General features: G+C 57.9%; 7 protein-coding genes across 7 annotated transcripts; 3 read left to right on the top strand and 4 right to left on the bottom strand.

The window, feature by feature from the left end:
• Nucleotides 1-183: 183 nt before the first annotated feature.
• Nucleotides 184-547, bottom strand: ACA1_267220 (uncharacterized protein; the record flags this gene model as incomplete). The annotated part of the gene is made up of 2 exons (XM_004341501.1): nucleotides 184-272; nucleotides 400-547. 2 exons carry the CDS (start codon nucleotides 545-547, stop codon nucleotides 184-186), a joined length of 237 nt encoding a protein of 78 aa, XP_004341549.1.
• Nucleotides 548-772: 225 nt separating this feature from the next.
• On the top strand, nucleotides 773-2,063 carry ACA1_267210 (Hypothetical protein; the record flags this gene model as incomplete). Its single annotated transcript, XM_004341500.1, has 7 exons — nucleotides 773-834; nucleotides 926-971; nucleotides 1,054-1,150; nucleotides 1,241-1,312; nucleotides 1,514-1,730; nucleotides 1,807-1,874; nucleotides 1,948-2,063. The coding sequence occupies 7 exons, from the start codon at nucleotides 773-775 to the stop codon at nucleotides 2,061-2,063; spliced, it is 678 nt and encodes a 225-aa protein (XP_004341548.1).
• Nucleotides 2,064-2,151: 88 nt separating this feature from the next.
• On the bottom strand, nucleotides 2,152-5,116 carry ACA1_267200 (uncharacterized protein; the record flags this gene model as incomplete). Its single annotated transcript, XM_004341499.1, has 12 exons — nucleotides 2,152-2,227; nucleotides 2,372-2,462; nucleotides 2,545-2,781; nucleotides 2,903-2,985; nucleotides 3,121-3,430; nucleotides 3,537-3,623; nucleotides 3,664-3,757; nucleotides 3,858-3,914; nucleotides 3,995-4,082; nucleotides 4,181-4,383; nucleotides 4,491-4,840; nucleotides 4,951-5,116. The coding sequence occupies 12 exons, from the start codon at nucleotides 5,114-5,116 to the stop codon at nucleotides 2,152-2,154; spliced, it is 1,842 nt and encodes a 613-aa protein (XP_004341547.1).
• A 740-nt stretch (nucleotides 5,117-5,856) lies between these two features.
• Nucleotides 5,857-7,961, top strand: ACA1_267190 (thioredoxin domain containing protein; the record flags this gene model as incomplete). The annotated part of the gene is made up of 10 exons (XM_004341498.1): nucleotides 5,857-6,065; nucleotides 6,141-6,207; nucleotides 6,297-6,459; nucleotides 6,501-6,592; nucleotides 6,679-6,929; nucleotides 7,034-7,136; nucleotides 7,226-7,345; nucleotides 7,397-7,499; nucleotides 7,589-7,721; nucleotides 7,817-7,961. The coding sequence occupies 10 exons, from the start codon at nucleotides 5,857-5,859 to the stop codon at nucleotides 7,959-7,961; spliced, it is 1,386 nt and encodes a 461-aa protein (XP_004341546.1).
• Nucleotides 7,962-8,130: 169 nt separating this feature from the next.
• ACA1_267180 (carbamoylphosphate synthase, large subunit) lies at nucleotides 8,131-17,996 on the bottom strand (the record flags this gene model as incomplete). The annotated part of the gene is made up of 31 exons (XM_004341497.1): nucleotides 8,131-8,227; nucleotides 8,317-8,419; nucleotides 8,508-8,628; nucleotides 8,741-8,944; nucleotides 9,032-9,353; nucleotides 9,454-10,034; nucleotides 10,130-10,206; nucleotides 10,276-10,668; nucleotides 10,787-10,907; nucleotides 10,986-11,144; nucleotides 11,234-11,449; nucleotides 11,566-11,791; nucleotides 11,880-12,028; nucleotides 12,105-12,330; nucleotides 12,420-12,700; nucleotides 12,798-13,138; nucleotides 13,221-13,368; nucleotides 13,438-13,731; nucleotides 13,874-14,088; nucleotides 14,173-14,383; nucleotides 14,483-14,689; nucleotides 14,719-15,003; nucleotides 15,155-15,318; nucleotides 15,401-15,573; nucleotides 15,672-15,796; nucleotides 15,879-16,006; nucleotides 16,097-16,461; nucleotides 16,571-16,739; nucleotides 16,863-17,239; nucleotides 17,341-17,430; nucleotides 17,767-17,996. 31 exons carry the CDS (start codon nucleotides 17,994-17,996, stop codon nucleotides 8,131-8,133), a joined length of 6,798 nt encoding a protein of 2,265 aa, XP_004341545.1.
• Nucleotides 17,997-18,358: 362 nt separating this feature from the next.
• Nucleotides 18,359-19,791, bottom strand: ACA1_267170 (START domain containing protein; the record flags this gene model as incomplete). Its single annotated transcript, XM_004341496.1, has 8 exons — nucleotides 18,359-18,465; nucleotides 18,545-18,650; nucleotides 18,751-18,818; nucleotides 18,916-19,038; nucleotides 19,085-19,216; nucleotides 19,360-19,453; nucleotides 19,525-19,623; nucleotides 19,723-19,791. The coding sequence occupies 8 exons, from the start codon at nucleotides 19,789-19,791 to the stop codon at nucleotides 18,359-18,361; spliced, it is 798 nt and encodes a 265-aa protein (XP_004341544.1).
• A 174-nt stretch (nucleotides 19,792-19,965) lies between these two features.
• Nucleotides 19,966-21,008, top strand: ACA1_267160 (uncharacterized protein; the record flags this gene model as incomplete). The annotated part of the gene is made up of 6 exons (XM_004341495.1): nucleotides 19,966-20,088; nucleotides 20,164-20,276; nucleotides 20,380-20,431; nucleotides 20,499-20,611; nucleotides 20,690-20,765; nucleotides 20,829-21,008. 6 exons carry the CDS (start codon nucleotides 19,966-19,968, stop codon nucleotides 21,006-21,008), a joined length of 657 nt encoding a protein of 218 aa, XP_004341543.1.
• Nucleotides 21,009-21,285: the final 277 nt, after the last annotated feature.

Genomic DNA, 21,285 nt, shown 5'->3' with positions numbered 1-21,285 from the left:
GTCCCCAGCACCCCGCTCGTAATGTGATGTCAACGTTGACATCAGGCCGCTCGTGTGAGTGCGTCGAGCCCTTGTTTTTGTACACCTGTTTTTCTAGTCGCCTCGTGTTTTGCACCTTCATCTTCTTCATCTTCATCTTCTTCTTGGCTGGGCGTAGTTGTTGGTCTCCTTCTCCTTCGCTCTCTAGTGACCGCCGCCGCCGCCACCCTTGTTGGCTCCTCCGGGTTCACCGCCCATGGCCTTAATGCAGCAGTACTGCACCAGCGTGGTTCCTGGATTGATGAAACAATACAAATTATTAATAACAACTCATTCATCATAATCAGTCTTCATGATCAATTTCTTTTTTATAATCTTCCCACAAAACAAGGATACAACAGGTCACAGGGGAGTGGGTACCCTTCCACATGGCTTCAAGTACGGCACCGCATTCGGAGAAGCAGGGCGAGCAGCAGGAGAAGAGAATCCAGAGGAAGGCGCAGAAACACGAGATGGGGAACACCAAGATGGCAATCAAACCCCACAGCAGGAACGTCACCAACTTCATCTTTCTCTCTCCTTTGGCAGTTGCGATCCACAATCTGGAGAGATGTGGATTGTTGTAGCACAAAGGCGGGTTTGTGGAGCTCCTGCGGGTCGTGCTTTTACGATAAACTCATTAATTTGCCACAAATTCCGCCAACCACTCATAAATCAGAGATTGACGCAAGCAAAATTAGCAATATTTTGAAAAGATTTACAAAACAGTTGAGATAATCTTTGTAGTCGCAGAATGCAGCAGCGAGGATTGGCAAGCTTCCACCAGTGGTGCCGCAAGGTCGTATGCGTTGGCCGGTACGGCTTGCATGCACCTTGGCGTGTATTCATAACAATTCGCAATGGAATATCTAATAGAAGACATCATGTCATGTCCCCACTCCTCCAGCAACTACGCGGAGCACGCCAAGGAGCTCGGCAACGCCGTGCCGCAGGTACGAACCACAATAATAATAAACAAGAAAATAATTGTAAACATAAACAAACAACTTTTTTGGTGTACTTATTATCGGTTAGACGCCGGTGCTCTTCCTCAAGCCGCCGTCGTCGCTGGTGACGCACGGAAGCCCCGTCGAGCTGCCCGCCGCCGCCGCGGACGACTCCCACCACGAGGGTACCACACCACCACGGCCACTACTCTACCCGACTCACAGTGTGTCAACTCAACATCTTCGGCACGCACGGCGTTTGTCGTTTGTGGCAGTCGAGCTGGGCCTGGTGATCGGTAAGCGAGGCCGTGACATCCCAGAGGCCGCCGCCATGGACCACATCGGAGGTGCGCCCGCCGCATCTCTCGCGCGAGACCACTTCCTCCTCTATGGGCGGCGCTGATCGCTGTGTGTGTGTCGTGTATGTGTGTCGTGTATGTGTGTCGAGTGTGTGTCGTGTGTGTGGTGTATGTCGTGTCGTGTCGTGTCGTGTCGTGTCGTGTGTGTGTGTGTGTGTGTGTCGTGTGTCGCGTGTCGTATGTGCGCAGGCTATGCGCTGGCCATCGATATGACCGCCCGCGGTCTCCAGAACGAGGCCAAGAACAAGGGCCTGCCCTGGTCCGTGGCCAAGGGCTACGACACGTTCTGCCCGGTGTCCCGCTTCATCGCCAAGGAGGAGCTGCCCCACCCCGAGGACACCACCCTCTGGCTCAAGGTCGACGACGAGCTCCGCCAGAACGGGTCCACCAAGGACATGATCTTCTCGTACACGCGCTGTCCCCCCCATTGTGCTGTTGCTCGCGCTGACGTGTGTGTTGTGTCATGTGTGTTTGTTTTCCAGGATTCCTTTCCTGGTGTCGCACATCAGCAGCATCATGACCCTGGAGGAGGGCGACCTCATCCTCACCGGTACGCTGCGACGTCGAGTCATGCCACACGGCACACACAGCACTCACTCATTCGTGGCGTGCGGCGTACTTAGGCACTCCGTCCGGCGTGGGTCCGGTGAAGCCCGGCCAGAGGCTGACGGCCGGCATCGAGGGCATCTCCCTCGACGTGTCCTTCCCCGTGCTCCTGAGATCCCGCCCCTCCGCCTAATTGGATCTCCCCCCCTCACCACCACCGCCCGCCACTTGCCTGCTTGACCACCCCTATACACGCGACTGAGTGCTTTGGCCTTCGTTCTTTATCTTCTTTTTTTCGCGCGCAGGCCCATGACGCCCTCGAGGGTGACCGCCACATTGTGCAGATTGTGCGGTCGCCTGTTGTTGGGCGGCGTGTCGTGTGTGTGTCGTGTGTGTGTCGTGTGTGTGTCGTGTGTGTGTCGTGTGTGAGAATTGGCAACACAGGTGGGAGGGACTTCTTCCTGGGGCGTGAGTCGTAGAGTGCCTGTATGTTTAACGTACTGTTCGTAGAAGGCAGCCACCAGCTCCACGATGGTGCGGTAGTTGGGGTGGAGGCCGGCGCGCTGCCAGTCCTCGGTGGTGCGCACAATCCCTGTACGCCTCCCCCCCCCAAGCGTACTGGTCACTCAACAGCTGGCAAGGCCGTGTCGCGCGTGTGGTGGTGGTGGCCGCACCGGAGTAGTAGGTCACATACTCGCTGGCCGGCAGCACGGGCGGGGTGGGCGAGGGCTGCGCAGCCTGACTGGCCGTTGACGGCTCTTCGGCGCCGGTGCCGGCGGAGGGCGATCGTCGATGGCTGGGGCGTTGCGCGGTCTCGCCTTCCTCCTCCTCCTCCTCCTTGTCGTCGTCTTCGGCCTTCTCTTCGCGGTCCGCGTAGCTGGCCTGCAGCTGCTGCACCACGGGCTTCAGATCTAGACGGCGGTGGGCAGGTCGAAAGAGAGCAGAGCGTGTGAGAGATCAATAAATGTTTGATATGTGCATAGATCAATATATGTTGGAATATGTGAGCAATGGAATGTGAGGCACACGCACGTGTTGGCGGCTCGAGTCCCCAGAGGGCCTGGGTGTAGGCGACGTAGTCTTTCAGGTTATGCGGCCCCATCCGCCAGAAATCACTACACGCACACACGCACACACGCACACACGCGCCACCGCACGCACGCACGCACACGCACGCGCCACCGCACACACCTGTGTGAGATCGTGATGACGATGAAGACGGCGATAGACGACGAGGCTGTGACGCTCACCTGGGGAAGTAGGGAATCTGGCCGCGCGGAAGAGGCCCGAAGACGAGGTTGCGCATGCGGTGCTTCCACGCGTCGAAGGGCGGCATCTCGTTGAGCAGCGTGCCGGCGGCCGGGCCCGGCAGGGCGTACCACGGGTCCACGGCAGCAGCGGGGCCTCTCGTGCGTGGCCGGCCGCGCGTGGCGGTGCTCTGGCGGAAGACGAACGCCCGGTACTGGTCGTGCGGATGGGCCGGCTCGTCGCCGCTGCCGTAGACCAGCTTGAGCGCAACCAGGATCGCCCCCAGCGCGCGCTCCATGTAGTGCGGCCCATCTGTGAGTGATGCGTGCGTCAAGCTTGAGCATGTAATAATGTAGCGGCATGTCGAACCAAGCGTATGTTAATGTTCCAAACATATTCCTCTATTTTGTTTACATACCGTTTGATCGGCCGTAGAGCAACTTCATGACCCTCTCCTCTTTCTTCTCACTCGCGACTTGATATGGTTGGCCGTTTGTGAGCGGCTCTCTATGATTCAAGCATAGATAAAGCAGAGGGCAACGTACGCTGGAAGATGTGGTGGATGAAGAGGCCGAGGGACGGCGGCAGGTGCAGCTCCTCGACGAACCGACAGAGCGTGGGATAGAAGGGAGGTGGTGCCTGCACCGTCGCGCAAAGGCGTCGCGGATCGCGTGTTGGGTGTCGTGTCGTGGTTACACGGGGGTGTACGCAATGGACAGAGAGCGTGGTATGATGGTACCTCCTGCTCGATGCCGAAGTAGTTGATGAGATTGTAGGCCTGGTACTCCAGCTTGTCCTGCGTGACTGGGTGCTGAGGCCATCATCCGAGCACGGTCAGAGAAACGTTAAAAAGAACGAAAGAGATAGGGCTGGTACCAGGGGTCGCACTTCAAAGGACTGAGCGTCCTTGAAGTCCTTCAGGCTGTAGACCTCCTCGTACGGCAGACGCCCGCTTCGAACCCACCTGCGCAAGTCTTACGTCAGTCTACGCCGTGCGCTGTGTGTCGTGCATGTCAGGTCGTGCGTGTCATGTGGTACGCGCATGACGCGTGGCAACCTCACCGAATCAAGTCGTGGGCGACGACGGGTTCCTGGAGGATGTTGCAGGCCACATAGTTGAAGGTCAGCGTGGCGGTCACCTGCGGCAGCGCGTCTGCGGTCTCGATGGTGCGCTTCCACTCGCCGGCCGTCTTCGGTTTCTTCTTGTTCGCCTTGCCTTCTTCCTCATCCTCCTCTTCGCCGTTTTCTAGCCTTGCCCGCTTAACCTGTTGGACATGTCATCGACGACGCGCCAACCATCACGACACACGCGCGTTGGGTTGTCCGTGTTAGCCAAACACGTGTTGTGTGTGTGTGTGTGTGTGTCACGTACGTGCGATTGCATGGATTTCGTCCCCTCCTTACGTCGTCTCTCCTTCTTCTCGTCGGGCTCGTAATCACCGTCGCCTTCGCGTTTCCGCTTCCGCCCCGGTTTCGCGGGCTTCTCCTCCTCCTTCTGCAGACCTTTGTCGTTGTTGTTGTCGTCGTCGTCGTTGTCCTGGCCGACGAGCCACGCGTTCTCGTCTTGCTGGGAGGGCGACGGGGAGAGGAGCGAGGTGAGGCCCATCTCGTCGAGCCACGTCTTGCTCTGCTCCAGGTCCTGCTCCGTCACCGCATCACCCTGGCTGGGTTCCGCCTCCACCCCCTCCACCCCCTTCTTCCTCTTCGCCTTCGCCTTGGCCGCTAAAAAGTAAGAGCCAGAGGGCCACGCACCGCACGCACCGCACGCACGCCAGACAAACGCAAGTTAGTCGAGTATAGCGCACGACAAAGGTGGTGATGGGGTGTCGAACTGCGGTTGGCGAGCCGGCTTCGATAGGCTTCGTTGTTGGCGACCTGGCCCTCGCGCGTGGTGAGGTAGCGGAACCACAGCTTGCGCACCACGCCCGGCAACAGCGGACTGACGCCGCACTCGGATACCAGCGCCTCCACCTTGGTCGCGTAGCATGCCATCACCATCATCATCATCAGCATCAGCCGTCGTCGTACGCTTCTCGACTTCTAGGGGTCTTCTTCGTCTTCTACGTACCTGGCGAAGTAGCAGGTCTTGGAAGTAGTCGAGGTACGTGCCCTCGGCTCCTGGGTAGGCGTCTTCGAGTCTTACCTCCTGCTCCTCTTTCTCTACGTAGAGACATATACATATACATATACATATACATAGATTGCATGTGAGTGTTAAGCGACGTGTAGCACCTCAGCACAACCAGGTGGCGTGGCAGCTACGCACGGGTGGGGACAATCAACGGGCGTTTTGCTGGGCGTGCGTCTCCCTCTTCCGTGCCGTGTACGGTGACCCTCCTTCGTACGGAGTTGGTGTAGGTGTCATATGAGTCCAGCTCTTGTTGCACGTAGTCCTGCACCATCACAAAATTGATTCAGTGCCAGAGCCCGAGTACTGACGAATGCATCTAATTGGGAAAAAAATACCTGCGATTGTGTGTAACATTCATCACAAACGTAAAAGCCCTCTTCATCTTGCGTCAGGTTGTAGCTCCCGCATCGTGCACATCTCAAACCACGCCCTGCCATCGGGCATTTGGGTCCCAACGTTGCAAATTGAATAATCTCAAACTCCCGCGTTTTCTGATTTTCCTCTCTTCCCGCACAATTCTTGTTCTATTTCTTTTCTACCTAAAAGCGACAGTCCTGTGACGTAACCCCCAGGGCTGCACTTGAACCAGCAGCCGCTGAACATGAAGATGAAGACGCACATGACGCTTCTGGTTCTCTTGGCGGTAGCTGTCGTTGTGTTGGCCTGCCTCGAATCTGCCGAAGCAGCCAGGAGAAAGGAAGATGTAGTGTTCGACGCGCGCGGCAATCCAACCAAGGTGTCGAGGGAGGGCAAGGCCAAGAGGCGACTCTCCATCACCGACGTCAATGAACACAACCTCGATCTCATCCTCCGCCGGTACAGTACTGCCTTCTTCTTGCTTCTTCCAACTTGGCCCACGTAGTCGCAAACTCCTCACTTGTCTCTCAACAGAAACCAGGTGGTGCTGCTTGGATTCTCCACGCCGGGCGACAAGGAGCTCACCTCCATGCTCACCGACGTGCGTAGCAGCACAATGCTAATGATGTTCTTCATGATGGTTGTTCTTGTTTCGTCCCACCAACAGCATTACGACACGTGTTCCTGCAGTTCATCTCGCAAGTGCCCATGGCCGAGCACGGCCTGACGGTGGGCCGCAGTACCAGCCCACAGCTGAAGAAGATGTTCAAGGTCAAGAAGACCCCCGCTCTCTTCATCATTACCGACGGCGGCGACAGTGTGGTGCCCTACGAAGTCGATGAATTCAACGCCGGTGCGCTAATGCCACTTTGACTTATGCATGAGTAGCCGAAGGTGACATCATATTGCGTTACACAGAGGCCCTGGCGACCCATATCAGCACCAACCGAGCCAAGTACCCCATGGCCGAGGTGGGGATCATGACCGTACGCACGTCCCACTATAGTGCCCAGTTGACGGACCAATGGGAGCTCATTGTTATCACATCTGGCCCAAACAACACAACACACAGAGCCTCCACCAAACCCACAATAGCACCCTGCTCTACGCCCTGATCAATATGACCCTCGACGAGGAGCATACGTGGGAGAACTACTTCCTGCGCCGGTGGGACGCCATTGCCGACGCCCGGGGGCGCAACAAGTCCTTCAGCTATGCCGTGGGCCACGTTGGCCACTTCCCCGAGCTGCACGTCAAGTTCCACAACCCCACCACCCTGCAGATCCCCCTGCCCTTAGTTGTCCTCCAAGACCTGGCCACCTCGTACCTACACGCCTTGCCCGCCACGGTTACATGTCTCATTATTGATCTGCCATGCAACACTGCCCCGAAACAACGAAATAATATTTATAATAATATCATGACAGGTACAAGTTCGACGGTGAGCTCAGCCTGGCGGCGCTCAAGGAGTGGCTGAGCAAGTGGGAGGACGGCCGGCTCAAGCCCTACCGCCGCACCGGAGGTGCCGTGGTGCGCTCTGCCTCCGACCACCAGACTTGTTGTCAGTGGAGAACCTGACATCACCACGGCTACAACGATAACGACAACAACAACAATAGGAGAACAAGCCGGGAACGCTGTACACCCTCAACACAGACAACTTCAAGCAGGTGACGCAGGAGTGGTCCAAGGACGTGATCGTCCTCTTCTACGGTCCCTCGTGCCCCTACTCCAAGTACGTGCGCTACCCCAATGAACATGATGGCGTTTTCCTATGGGGCCAACGACAGGTGGTGGTCATGGTCAGGGAGTTCCTGGACGTGGAGATGCCCAAGCTGCTGGACATGGTGAGCCACGTCTCTTCCCTGATCGTCGCCAAGATCGACTGTTCCGGTACGTTGTCATGCATGTTTAGTGAAAAAATTAAAGGTCAACATCACTCCTTAAGACCTCACATCATCACCAACTCGACCGCGGTGCAGAAAACGAGTGTCCGATGGGCGTGGTGTCGGGCTACCCGACCATAGCCCTCTACAAGGGATGCCGCAGCTCCGAAAAGAAGCCCGCCTCGCCCCTCGGCTACTGGCTGACCCGCGAGGCCGACGACCTCTACAGGTTCGTTCTCTGCTCTCTGCTCTTTCTCTTCTTCTAATGGCCAAAGGGGCCTCTTTCTCAATCATCAACCACGTCCGCATATGTGTTGTGGGTAGGTGGTTGAAGGAGCACTCCTACTACTCGATCCCCAAGAAGCATGTGGCGCAGCCCAGCAGCGAGCCCGCTGCCCACCCGGCCATGGCCGCCGCCGAGCAGGTGGGCGCCGACCCGCTCGCCAACGCCGCCGGTCTCCTGCTCTAGAAAGCCACACGTGCTCTCACCACACTCATCAAATTCCTCTCAGCACGTTGTCTCAGCATCGCGTTCTACCTTGATGCAACCCACACGAAGCTGGAAAAAAAAGGATTTATTCCACCATTGTGGTTTGTTTTGTTTGTTTTGTTTTGTTTGGGGGTGTACTCGAGTAGGATTAGGAAGAGAAGTTGGAGTTGAGGATGGTGGCAAGGAGGGCCATGCGAATGTACATCCCGTTCTCCATCTGTCGGAAGTACGCCGCGCGGGGATCGCTGCAGAGATGCGAAGATGAGGCAAGGTGAGTATAAAAAGAGTCATCGTCATCTTCATCGTCGTCAACAACAGAGGGAGAGGCGCGCACCTGTCGATCTCGGGGCTGATTTCGTCGACGCGCGGGAGGGGGTGCATGACGACCATGTTGCTCTTGGCGTGCGACAGCATCTCGGGTGTGACCACGTACGTGCCTGCGCGATGAAGGGCAAAACCAATCGTTTTCGGTGAGCCGCAGCGGAATGTTGGTGGGCACGCTGGTATGTTGTGTGTGGGGTGTACCCTTGACGGCGAGGTACTCCTCCTCGCTGGCGAATCGCTCCTTTTGGATGCGCGTCACGTAGAGCACGTCGGTGTGGGGCAGCGCCTCCTCCAGCGACCTGCACTCCCTCTGCGGAATGCCCTGCTCGAGACACAACGCGCACGACACACGACGTAACACGATCAGATTTCACATTTGTTGTGTGTGTACGTTGTGTGTGTGTGTGTCGTGTTGTTTCGTTGTTGGAGCGAACCTTCTTGTCGAGCTCGTCGAGGATGGCGGAGGGCATCTTGAGGGACTCGGGCGAGACGTAGTTGAGCTGGGCGATGCTGTAGAGCGAGAGGAGGTGCACGAGCGAGTGCACGGTGCGGCCGTTCTTGAGGTCGCCCACCATCGTGATGCGCAGCCCGTTGATCGTGCCCAGCTCCTCACGAATCGTGAACGCATCGAGCAGAGCCTGCACACACACGCGTTGCGTGTTGCGTCAGACGTGTGCGTGTGCGGTGGGTGTGTATCGTGTGTGTCGTGTCGAATGGTAAAGTACCTGGGTGGGGTGTTCGCCGATGCCATCGCCGGCGTTGATGATGGGCACGCGCGCGTGGGAGGCGGCGAGTTGGGCGGCGCCGGCCTGCGGGTGGCGGAGCACGATGAGGTCCGAGTAGCACTCGAGGGTGCGGATAGTGTCGGGCAGGGACTCGCCCTTGGCCACCGACGACGAGCTCTCGTTGACCGAGATCACCGTGCCGCCCAGACGCAGCATGGCCGCATGGAACGACGACGAGGTGCGGGTCGACGGCTCGTAGAACACGTTGGCCAGCACCTTGCCCTTGAGCAGGTCCCACGATCCTGTCTTCTTCACCATCATCCTGCACAGAGAAAGGAAGAAATAGAAATGAGAAAATGCGAAAGGAAAAGATGAAGAATTTTGAGAATGCGTGTAAAAGACGCAGAGAGCAGCGCGCGTACCGCATGTCGTGGGCGACGGAGAAGAGGTAACGGAGGTCGTCGCGAGTGAACTGCTTGACCGACGTCACGTGCTTGGCGGTGAAGCGCGGAGGCAGGGCGCCGCTGTGGGTGAAGATCTCCTGCGACAGCGCCGAGTTGCGCCTCTCGGCAAGCGCCTTCGGTTGCTGCTGCTGGGCCTGCGCCAGCGGCTGCAGCTCGGCGGCGCCGGCCAGGGCCGGTTGGGCAGCCGACGGCACGCGTCGCATGGCCGGCGGCGTGATCGCGATCTGGGGCCGCTGGGCGACGGGCGACGGCGTGGCGACGGCGGGCTTGGTCGAGACGACGGGAGCGGCGGTAGCCGAGAGCCCAGCAGAGACGGCGGCCGGGCGAGGCCGGGCGGCGCCCGCGGCGCATACGTTGCGTCCCTCGCCGGGGAGCGAGTAGACGGTGCCGTCGAGCATGGCGGTCTTGCCGCGCAGCACGACGCGCACGACGCGGCCCTGCAGCTCCATGCCGGCGAACGGGGTCCAGCCGCACTTAGAGTGGGCCATGGCCTTGGGCACGGTCCACTTGTCGTCCATGTTCACCACCACGTACGTGTCCTGTGTACCCAGAAATTCAAAGAATGTCAGCTCCTACAACGCACCGCTACTCTTTGGTTAACGTGATATTTATACAGTGTACATATATTGCATACCTCCTGATCGGGCAGGTTGAAGATGCGCTTGGGGTTGGTGTACATCTTGGCGATCACATCTTCCAACGTGATACGTCCTATTACATATATAGAAGTGCACATTAATACACTGTCAAGTCTACACAAATGTGCATGGTGCGCGGTACCCTGGTTGACGGCGGTGAGCATGAGGGGCAGGGCGGTCTCAAGGCCGGGGAAGCCGGGCGGCGGGTTGGGTCCGTCCTTCTCGGCCAGGGTGTGCGGGGCGTGGTCGGTGGCGATGCAGTCGATGATGTCCATGTTGGCCCACAGGGCCTCGACGTCGACCTGGGTCGCCAGGCGCGGGCGCACCTCGCGGCGGCCGTCGGTGAGGTGGTGGGCCTCGCAGGCGTGCTCCTTGTCGAGGTAGAGGTGGTGCGGGCACACCTCGCACGTCACGCGGATGCCCTTCTCCTTGGCCGCGCGGATGACCGCCAGCTCCTCCTTCAGGCACACGTGGGCGATGTGCAGCGCGCGGTCGTGCAGCGTCGCCACCATCAAGGCCGCCGCCATGGTCGTCGCTGACATTTTTAGCATACCACGGTTAGTACACAGACTTGGCATAAAATGATAGGAAGAACAATAAGGAAATGATTATCAAAAATAATAAATAGAAATGAATAATCAATGTGGGCTTACCTTCAGCGTGGACGACGATGGGCAGGTCCTTGGGCCAATGGGTGAAGTGCTCCATCCACGTGCTCATGTCGTCCAAGCGCAGACGGGTGAAGGTCTGGTTGAGGTACATCTTGAGCGCGACCTGTTGAGTTGCGTTGGGCATCGTTAATGATGGCTCGCGTGCCATCTACAACAAATGGTTGAAAGAGGGCGCGCGTACGGCTTGGTTGGCGAACTGCGGTCCGACGTGGGCGTTGTCGGACGAGGCGCCAAAGTAGATTCCGTAGTCACAGCGGGCCTTGCTCTTGGCGATGCCCGTCACCAGATCCATCGAGGCTGCGTCGATCACCTCCGGGTTCGTGTTGGGCATCGCGCAGATCTGTAGCACGTACACACTCGACCGTTCATTTCCGTGTTCTGTGTCGTGTCGTGTCGCGTGTGGCATGCGTCGTGTGCGGTCGCGCGTACCGTGGTGATACCACCGGCGAGTGCGGCGGCGGTGCAGGTGTCCCAGTCCTCCTTGTGCGACGCGCCAGGCTCGCGCACGTGCACGTGGACATCGATCAGGCCCGGCAGGATCACCGTACGGCTCGAGGCGCGGCTGTCCACGAGCCCGATAGGGATATCGGCCGGCACCACACGCAGGCACTCGATGAAGAGCTTCGCGCACTTGATGTTGGTGATCTGTATTTATATTAACATATTTATATATTGCCCCCCACATTGGTCAGCAATCAAATATATCCAACCAACAGGAATCAAACGTTAAAGAAAGGTGAATAGGTGTTGTTGCAACGTACCAATGGGACGGAGTAGTTGATGGCGAGTCGGCGGGCCATGTAGCCCTTGCTCATGAACGAGGCCGGGCGGCGGTTGCGGTTGTTGGAGGGCAGGATGATGCACAGGTCGATCATCGCCGCCGACAGGTGCGCCGAGAGCGTCTCGAGGTTGCTCTCCTCGGCCTCCTGGTCCCAGCTCAGCGCCTTGATCGGGATGCTGTGCTCGCTCAGGAAATCGGCCGTACCCCTGTGTCACGTGCGTGTGCGGTGGTGCGTGCGTGTGTGAGTCTCTCGCCAGTGAGAGTGGAATTGGAAGCGAAGAAGGCTGTTGGTACCCGGTGCCGAACAGGTTGTAGCCCATGTTGACGAGCTTCTGGGCGCTGTCGAGGAACTCGAGCTTCTCCTTGTAGGGACCCAGCGAGAGGAAGATGTTCCTCTTCTTGGGCAGCTTGAAGCCCGTCGACAGCAGCGCCTTCATGTAGGCCTACAATCATGTTCGTGAGTTGCTACCGATAGAGCTAATTGTCACACCAATCGTCATTGAACTAACTAACGCGTACCTCGTATTTGTTGTTGCCGAAGCAGGCGACCTCACCGGTGGAGGCCATCTCGACGCCCATCACGGGATCGGCGCCCGGCAACCGCGAGAACGAGAACTGAGGGACCTTGACGCCCACGTGGTTGACCTTGGGCAGGGGCTGCGGGGTGAGCGGGAGGCCGAGCAGGGCCTTCGTCGCGAGCTCGATGAAGTCGATGCCCAGCGTCTTGGACACGAACGGGAACGACCTTCACACACGACACACGACACACCGCACACGCGACACACGGTGAGTTAACAGAAAAGAATCCAAGCAATGCAAGGAATGCACACATACCTGGACGCGCGCAGGTTGCACTCGATGACCTTGATCTCGTTGTCCTTGGCGATGAACTGCATGTTGAAGGGACCCGACACCTGCAGCTGCTTGGCGATCTTGCGCGCGGCGGCCTCGATCTTGCGAACGGTCACCTGGTCGAGGTCCTGCGCGGGAAGGATGAGCGTCGCGTCGCCCGAGTGCACGCCGGCGTTCTCGACGTGCTCCGAGATGGCGAGCGCGATGATCTCGCCGTCCTGCGCCACCGCGTCCAGGTCCACCTCCTTCGCGTTCATGATGAACTGAGCACGGCACACGCACATTGATAAGCATCCAACTGTTGTTGTGGTGTGTGCTGTGTGTGCCGTGTGTGTCGTGCGTGTAGTGTGTGTGTGTTACCTTTGAGATGACGACGCGCTGCTCCTTGCCAGTGTCGATGACGCTGGCGAGGCTCAGATAGGTCTCGAGCTCGGTGGGCGTGTTGACGACGGTCATGCCGGCGCCGCTGAGCACGAACGACGGCCGGACCAGGCACGGGTAGCCCACCTCGGCGCAGAAGCGCTTGGTCTCCTCGAGGTGGGTGCAGTCCTTCCACTTGGGCTGGTCGACGCCCTCGAGGTCGAGCATGCGCGAGAACTTGAACCGGTTCTCCGAGCTCTCGATCATTTCCGGGGTCGTGCCCAGAATGCGCACGCCCTGGCGCCCAAGGGCCATCGACATGTTGTTCGGAATTTGTCCGCCTGCATCGCAACATTCCAGGATGGTTCCTCAGACATTCAATAAACTAAAAAAGCCAGGAATGTAGGAATGTGTGAGGCGTACCCATGGAGACGACGACGCCGGCGGCCAGCTCGCTCTCATAGATGTCGACAACGCGCTCGAACGAGAGCTCCTCGAAGTAGAGCTTGTCACACTCGTCGTAGTCGGTCGACACCGTCTCCGGGTTGTAGTTGATCATGATCGTCGTTTTCTGGTTGTTCCAACAACAGACATTAGCGCTGCGTTGCACAACAGCGAGAAATCACGGAGAAACACGTACACCCAGCTTCTTGAGCGTCTGCGCGCACCGCACAGCGCAGTAGTCGAACTCGACCGAACTGCCGATGCAGTAGGCACCGCTGCCGAGCACAATGATGGGCCGCTCGGCCTCGTCGGCCTTGCCCGTGGGGGCCACCGCCGGGGCGACGGCCGCAGCCGCAGCCGCGCCGGCGCTGCCGGGGGTCTCAACGTCGTCCTCGATACCGTTGTAGGTGGCGTAGAGGTAGTTGTTATAGGCCGGGAATTCGGCAGCCACCGTATCGATCTGCTTGATCCTGGGCACAATGTTGAATTCCTGGAATTGTTTACATTTCACACAGTTAGCGCTGCGTCGTATATCGTGTCGTTTCCTATGCGTCGTCGTCGTCGTCGTTGTTGTTGTTGCTGTTGTCGTGTGTGTGTGTGTGTGCGTGTGCGTGTGTGTGTGTGTGTGTCACCTTGCGCGTCTTGCGGACGACGAGTTCGGTGGAGTTGAGGAACTTGGCGATTTGCTTGTCGGCGAAGCCCAGACGCTTGGCCTGGGCGAGCAGGTCGTAGGTGAGCCCGCCGTCGAGTCGGCGGAGGGTCTTCTCGAAGTCGGAGAGGCTCTTCAGCTTGTGCAGGAACCAGCGGTCGATCTTCGTCAGCTGATGAATCTCCTCCACGCTCAGACCTGGTTTCGCAGTCCGACACAAAGCGATGAGTCGTTATTGTTATTGTTATTGTGTGTGTGTGTGTGTGTGTGTGTGGTGCGCACCTTCGTGGAGCGCCTGTGCGATGACGAGGATGCGGTTGGAGGAGGGGTTGGTGAGGGCGTCGGTGCACGCGGGCGCGAGGCCGCTCTGGAAGCCGTCCCACTGCGAGCCGTTGACCATGCGAATGGCCTTCTGGATCGTCTCCTCGAACGTACGGCCGATCGCCATCACCTCGCCCACAGACTTCATCGATGTGCCAATCTGGCCGTCCACCTGGTGATCCCGCAAGTCAGTATAAATAAATATCAACATACTTTAAGATATAAATAAATAGAAATAAAATTTTATATAGATGCCACGACCCACGCTTACCTTTTGGAACTTCTGAAGGTCCCAGCGGGGCATCTTGACGACGACGTAGTCGAGCGAGGGCTCCCAGCAGGCGGTGGTGGTCTTGGTGACCGAGTTGCGGAGCGAGGGCAGCGGCACGCCCAGGGCCAGCTTGGCGGCGATGAAGGCCAGCGGGTAGCCGGTGGCCTTGCTGGCCAACGCACTGCTGCGCGACAGACGCGCGTTCACCTGAACGGCGCACGACACACACCACACACGTTGAGAAGCTTGTCGCGAGGACGCATTAGGGGCTGGTGCGCGTTTACCTCGATGATGAAGTACTCCTCCGAGTCGGGGTTGAGCGCGTATTGGATGTTGCACTCGCCCACGATGCCCAGGTGGCGCACCACGCGGATGGCCACGTCGCGCAGCATGAAGTAGTCCTGGTCGGACAGGGTCTGCGAGGGCGCAACCACAATGGACTCGCCCGTGTGGATACCCAGCGGATCGAAGTTCTCCATGTTGCACACCGTCACGCAGTTGTCGTACGCATCCCGCACGACCTTTACAGAGAGAGAGAGTTTCCAAACATGTTAGTACAGAACCACACACACACCACGCACCACACACCACGCACCACGCACCACACACCACACACAGACACACACACACACAGACACACACAAGCATATTAAAATGTCGTCAAGTAAATACCTCATATTCGATCTCCTTCCAGCCCTTGAGGGACTTCTCGACCAGGACCTGCTCCGACTGCGCGAAGGCCATCGTGGCCAGCTTCCGCAATTCGTCGACGTCGTTCGCGAAGCCCGAGCCCAAGCCGCCGAGCGCAAAGCCGGCCCGCACCACCACGGGGTAACCTGTCGTTCAATCCCGCCGAACGTATCCATTAGTGCCGTGCGCGAAGTGTGTGTCGTGTCGTTGGTCGTGTCGTGTCATTACCGATCTTTTCGGCGGCCTTCAGGGCCTCGTCGAGCGAACGCGCGGCAACGGAGGGCGCGATCTTTTCGTTGATCTTGACCAGCTCCTGGGCGAACACCTCCCTGTCCTCCGTGGCGATGATGGCCTCAAGCGGGGTACCCATCACCCTCACGTTGTACTTCTCAAACACGCCCCTGTGGTCATCGTCATTTTCGAGCCACACGAGGAATGTTGAGCACGTATACCACATAACACAGAGGCATTCTGCAAATTCCTGAAGTGAGGCACGTACTGCTTGTAGAGTTCGATACCGCAGTTGAGCGCAGTCTGACCGCCGAAGGTGAGGAGGATGCCGTCGGGCCGCTCCCATTCGATCAGCTTGACCACGAACTCGGGAGTCACCGGCAGGAAATAGACCTGGCGGGTTGGACAGTTGTTAGAAGTGTGCGTCGTGTGTGTGTAGCGTCGTGTTTCGTGTGTGTCCTGTGTGGCCAGTTACCTTGTCGGCCAGGCCGGGGCTAGTCTGGACGGTGGCGATGTTGGGGTTGATGAGGATGGTCTGAATGTGCTCCTGCTTCAGGGCCTTGATGGCCTGCGACCCACTGTAGTCGAACTCACCGGCTTGACCTGCAGCAATTCCAACAAGCCACCAAAAATTACAATTACAATTTCAAAACGAAAACGAAAACTGTTTATGAATGTGGCTCGTCGACGTACCGATGGAGAGACCGCCGGAGCCGAGGATGAGGACCTTGTGGAGCTTGCCCTTGAGCACGTTCTCGTTTTTGGGCGGCGAGGCGCGGGCCATGGGGAGGTCGACCTTCTGCTTGGTGATCTTGGCGAGGAAGTAGTCGAACAGGTACTCGGTGTCCCACGGCCCACCCTTGGCCTCGGGGTGGAACTGGCAGCTGAAGAAGGGCCGGGTGAGGTGCTGGATGCCCTCGTTGGTCTTGTCGTTGGCGTTGTAGAACAGCTCCTGCCAGCCCTCGGGCAGCGTGGCCGAGTCGATCGCGAATCCGTGGTTCTGCGAGGTCAGGTGGCACCGCTGGGTGTTGACGTCCACGCACGGCTGGTTGTGGCCACTGCCAAGCGAGAGAGAAAAGAAGAAGAAATGAATAAGAAAAGGTGAGCTCGGGGTGCAGAGCCAAAGCAAAGGGTCATTAGGTGAGGTGGTGGTGGTGGAGTTATTACCGGTTGCCGAACTTGAGCTTGTAGGTCTTGGCACCGGCGGCGAGGCCCATGATCTGGTTGCCCAGGCAGATGCCAAACACCGGGATGGGGTCCTCCTTCGCCGACTCGCGCGCCAGGAGTGCCCTCACGTTCTCGATGGTCTTCTGGCAGAAGGTGGGATCGCCAGGACCTGGCATATACCAACCATTACCATCGCACGACACGACACGACACGCACACGACACGCACACGACACACATGGTCAGCAAGATGAAAAACTGGTGGTGCATAATGAAGATTGGCAGTTGGGTACCGTTGGAGAGGAAGAAGCCGTGGGCGTCCTTCTCCTCGAGCAGGGGCCAGTCCCACGGCACGACCTTGACCTTGACGCCGCGCTTGAGGAAGCATCGCACCTGGTTATTCTTCATGCCGCAATCCACGGCCACCACGTTGATGCTTCCGCTGCCGTAGGTCTGCGGCTGCTTGCGCGAGACCTCGGCGACGAGGTGCCTCTGGTTGGGGTCCTCGAGTTCGACGGCCTGCTCGTCGTCGCCGTCCAGCACGATCTTGGCCAGCATGGAGCCCGTCTCACGAATCTTCTTGATCAGCGCTCGGGTGTCAATCGAGTGGATGGCCGGCACCTTGTGCGCCTTCAGCCAATCGCCCAGCGACTGCTGCGCATTCCAGTGGCTGCACGACACACGCACACGCACACGCACACACGACACAATGCAACGCACACGGAATGAGCAAGTGGGTTCCACAAGGAGAGAAGAAAGGCAAGGGGGCACCTGTAGTGGGCGGAGTAGTCGGCCACGATGAGGGCAGAGATGTGCACCTGGTCCGACTCCATGAAGCGAGACAGCCCATGCTCGTCCACACTATGTTGTGCAAAACGTAGCGCGTGAACGTTCTCGTCAGTGAGGAAAGATGAGGAAGATGGCGCTACACAGAACAAAGAAATAAACAAGAAAATAAATCAAATTACATGCGCTACTCGCTGCGATTGAATCTGTTCCCCTTTCCTTCTGTGACCCATCACATCGTAGGCAATTTAATTCACTCTTAAAAATCGGCAGAATCTTGTGCGTGAGATTTGGCACCAATTCAAAATCTCACTTAATCTCATCTCTCTTGCTGGTGATGATCTACGGAAAGGGAAGCGCGCCACACGTCATCCTCCAACAACAACCACGTCAGGGAGGAGGTGGACGTACTCATCCTCCGGAGGGGCACCGTAGTTGCCGATGAGCGGGTAGGACAAGACGAGCAGCTGGCCGCGGTACGATGGATCCGTGAGCGATTCCACGTAGCCCACCATGCCCGTCTGGAAGACGCACTCGCCGCCCACGCTCCGCTCGGCGCCGAAGCTCACGCCCCGGTAGCGCGTCCCGTCCGACAGCACGAGCGTCGCTCCCCTGCTGCCACTGATCTGCTGCTTCTCCATCTCTCTTGAGTTCTGTGTTGTGTTCTGTGTGTTGCACTCGAGGTGTGTGCTGCTGCGGAGTAGACCGAGCTCCGGAGTATATGCCTTGAGAGATGGTAGTGAGGGGAAGGGACACAGCTCAGCTAAGGAGAGGAGCTGCTTTGCTCTGCACCGGCCGGAGGTGAGAGAAAGACGAAAGAACGAACGTCCCTCCGCTTTGCAGGGAGCAAGTATTTGTCGACGCCAAATTGCCGAAATAATTGAAACTTTTGTGTCGACAACAACGCGTAAACCGACGAAAGCAGTTGGGACCGCGTGACTGCGCACTGATCGGCGCACGAGGGCGATCGCGGGCTTACGTTCTTGTACGGCCCCACAACACCTCACGAGTGATGGCCGTCATCTTCGAAGACCACCGTGTGGCCCTTCTCCTTGATGAACTTCCGGAGCCTGTGGAGCGCATCGCCGAGCTCGCCGCTCAGTCGGTTCACTGGGATCAGGTGGTCGTCAGCACAGTGTTAGGGTGATTGTTGGCGTGTGTTGCGGCAGGCAAAACGTGGACCAGGTACCTAGCCAAGTGGGAATCCAGCCCTTGATGTCGACCTGGGCCAAGAAGAGGCAGTCGCACCAGGAATCCGACTCCACGTCCGCCAGGCCGGCCGCCTTGATCTCCGCCTGAGCAGCACAGGCGTCAGAGAGAGCCGCGAAGCGAGGTGAGTGACGCTTCACTTCTGCTCTGTGCCTGATCACCACGTGGAGGAGCGAGGAGACGCACCGCTGTCGGCTGGCATGGCGCGATGACCCAGCCCGACTCGAATATGTGCCCCCGCACGTGTCCCTTGACTTGATTGAGCAATCACGACCGAACGAAGAGGGGAAGTTTAAAAAGAGTCGCGGCTGATCAGGCCTTGATCATCAAGGCAAAGTAGTAGTGCGGTACCATGCGGCACATCGTCCCTCTCGATTGATATGCACGCAATCACCCTCGTATCGCCCTCAAAATCGCGCCGTCCTAGCTCGGTGGAGAGCGGCCACTGTGAGCAGACAACGACCAACCACTTTGCTGCGCCAAGGCGCCAAGGCTTTTGTGGGGAATTGTAGAGGCGAACCTTCGAGATAGAGGAAGTCGCGAGGCGAAACGACGAGGTTGAAGCCCGAGGAGTAGGCGGCGTAGATGATCTCGTGCTTCCCATCGGCGAACTTGTCCACCACACGCCCGCCGGTGTACAGCGGATCGATTTCTGCACAGGCGGCCGCACACGCACACGACACGCACACGACACACGACACGAATAGCACGGCATGTACACCGTCACGACACACGACACACACAAGGTTTAGGTGGTAGGCTGCAACGCCCAGTGGTGGGGGAGTGGAGCAGTACGAGGATAGTAGTCGAGGGACTGGAGGATGCGGAGGAGCAGCTTCGGGCTGCCTGGGATGAGCCCACGCGCCTTGCCCGCCTTGATGGGATTCCCCTGCGCTTCCAAAAAAAAAGATATAAATAAAATAGAAACGGCAGAAAAAAGGTTGCGGGCAGGTGCGGGACCTCCTCGTGGCGGAGGTGGACGGTGATGCCTCGCTTCTCCTTCACCTTTTTCCAGTGACCATGCTCGGAAGCCACGTCCTTGTGGTCCTCCAGCAGCTTCTGCACACATGCTTCCACCTACCATTTATTTATTTGAATTAATTGCACATAAATAAATACTCACAAATAAAGGAAAGAAAAATGTCCAGGGTCGTGTACCTTGCCCAGCAGGGGCGCTAGTCGCTCCTCCTCCGACAGCGAAGGGTCGTCTCGGTGCGGTGCCTCCATCGATCGAAAGTTCAAAGACGCTTTTGGATAAATAAATAAATAAATAAATAAATCAAATGGGAGAGACGTGCCGAGAAAAATCCGGGTATGATTGGTTACAGGCCTGTTACACGACAAGTGCTTTTCCCGGGGTGTGGCTTTCGTGTTGTTTTCTGTGCTCAAGGTCGTGCGAAGATGACTGCCCGCGGTGTTGCCTGTTTCGCCTTCGTGGCCACAATTCTCCTTGCTCTCTCCTGCGCCCAGGCTGCGCCGACCGCCCCCTTGTGGCCTGCCGTGTGGTCCAGCGCCTTCTTCGAAGTACTTTGATCTCCCTCCATTCCCCACTGTCCTTGTTCAAGGAAGTAAGAAAGTAACCTTCTCCATCCTCGACAGACCACCCAGATCATCTTCCAGGCCAACACCACCGGCTACTTTTACTACGACTCGACGCAGCAGGCCGCACGCACCGACCGCGCCAATGGAAATGGTGACCGTTACTGTGAGAGGTACTCTTGTGTTTCGATGTGGCTATGATGACGCCACTATGAGCTAACGGTCGGAGTGTTTTTTGTCGCTCAGTGTGCACCCCCTCACCAACACTCCCTGCAGCCACTACGTGTGGCAGGGCTATCGCTACCTTCACTTCCCCGAGCTCAACGAGGTACCCTCTCTCTTCCACTTGAACCACCACGACAGGACTGACGACGACGGCGCAACCCTGTGCTCAGTGCTGCATGTGTTGCACTGCGGCCAATGGCTGTGGCATAGTCAAGCGCGATTGGTTGGTGAATGGCACCTACCAGGGCACTGCCGTCATCAACAACACCAAGTGCGACACCTGGTACGTTGCTTGCCTGGCCTGACTGTGTGCCCACTGCACCTCACCTCGCCGCTGTGCTCTGATCTGGTGTTTTTACAGGGAACAGGACGGTCTTCAGAAGAACTTCTGGTACCAGAGCGTGGACAATGCCACCCCTGTGCTTCTTGATCAGCAGGTACACTACATTGATCCAAATATATGTGAGGATCAGCTGTTGATCCGTGCGCTACGTACACAGCCCAACGATCAGCAGTACTGGGCGCAGGAGACCTTCTCTACGAGCCCGATCCCCAAGGCCACGCTCATGCCGCCCAGCATCTGCAGTCCCTCCAACACCTGCTCGTTCCTCTCCATCTGCACCGTCGCTCGCAAGAACTCTCTGCGCGATGCCCCCGCCGATCACAAGTTCCCCTTCTGAGGCCTCCACAGTCCTGTCCTGGCTGACGGCAGACATGGAAAGGAATATTCTTTTCCTTTTTTCTTTTGTTTCTCTTTGGCTTCGAAGAAATCTGCAGCGCTGGAGATTGTAATCGTAACGAATTGACACGGGCGAAGAGGGCGATCGTCAACCCCTAAAGCGACCTAAGCGAGCCCGATTATCTTCTCTCCAATGTTGCCAATTCCACATCTTGGAGTGCACGCTCTCGGCCGTTCGGCTTTCAATCCCGGTGCGCTCGCGCCGATCAGATTTCTGC

Source organism: Acanthamoeba castellanii (assembly GCF_000313135.1).
Source record: "Acanthamoeba castellanii str. Neff unplaced genomic scaffold scf7180000084770, whole genome shotgun sequence".
Lineage (NCBI taxonomy): Eukaryota > Discosea > Longamoebia > Acanthamoebidae > Acanthamoeba > Acanthamoeba castellanii.
Note: the sequence above shows the minus strand (reverse complement) of the source record. Positions and strands in the feature narration are given on the sequence as shown.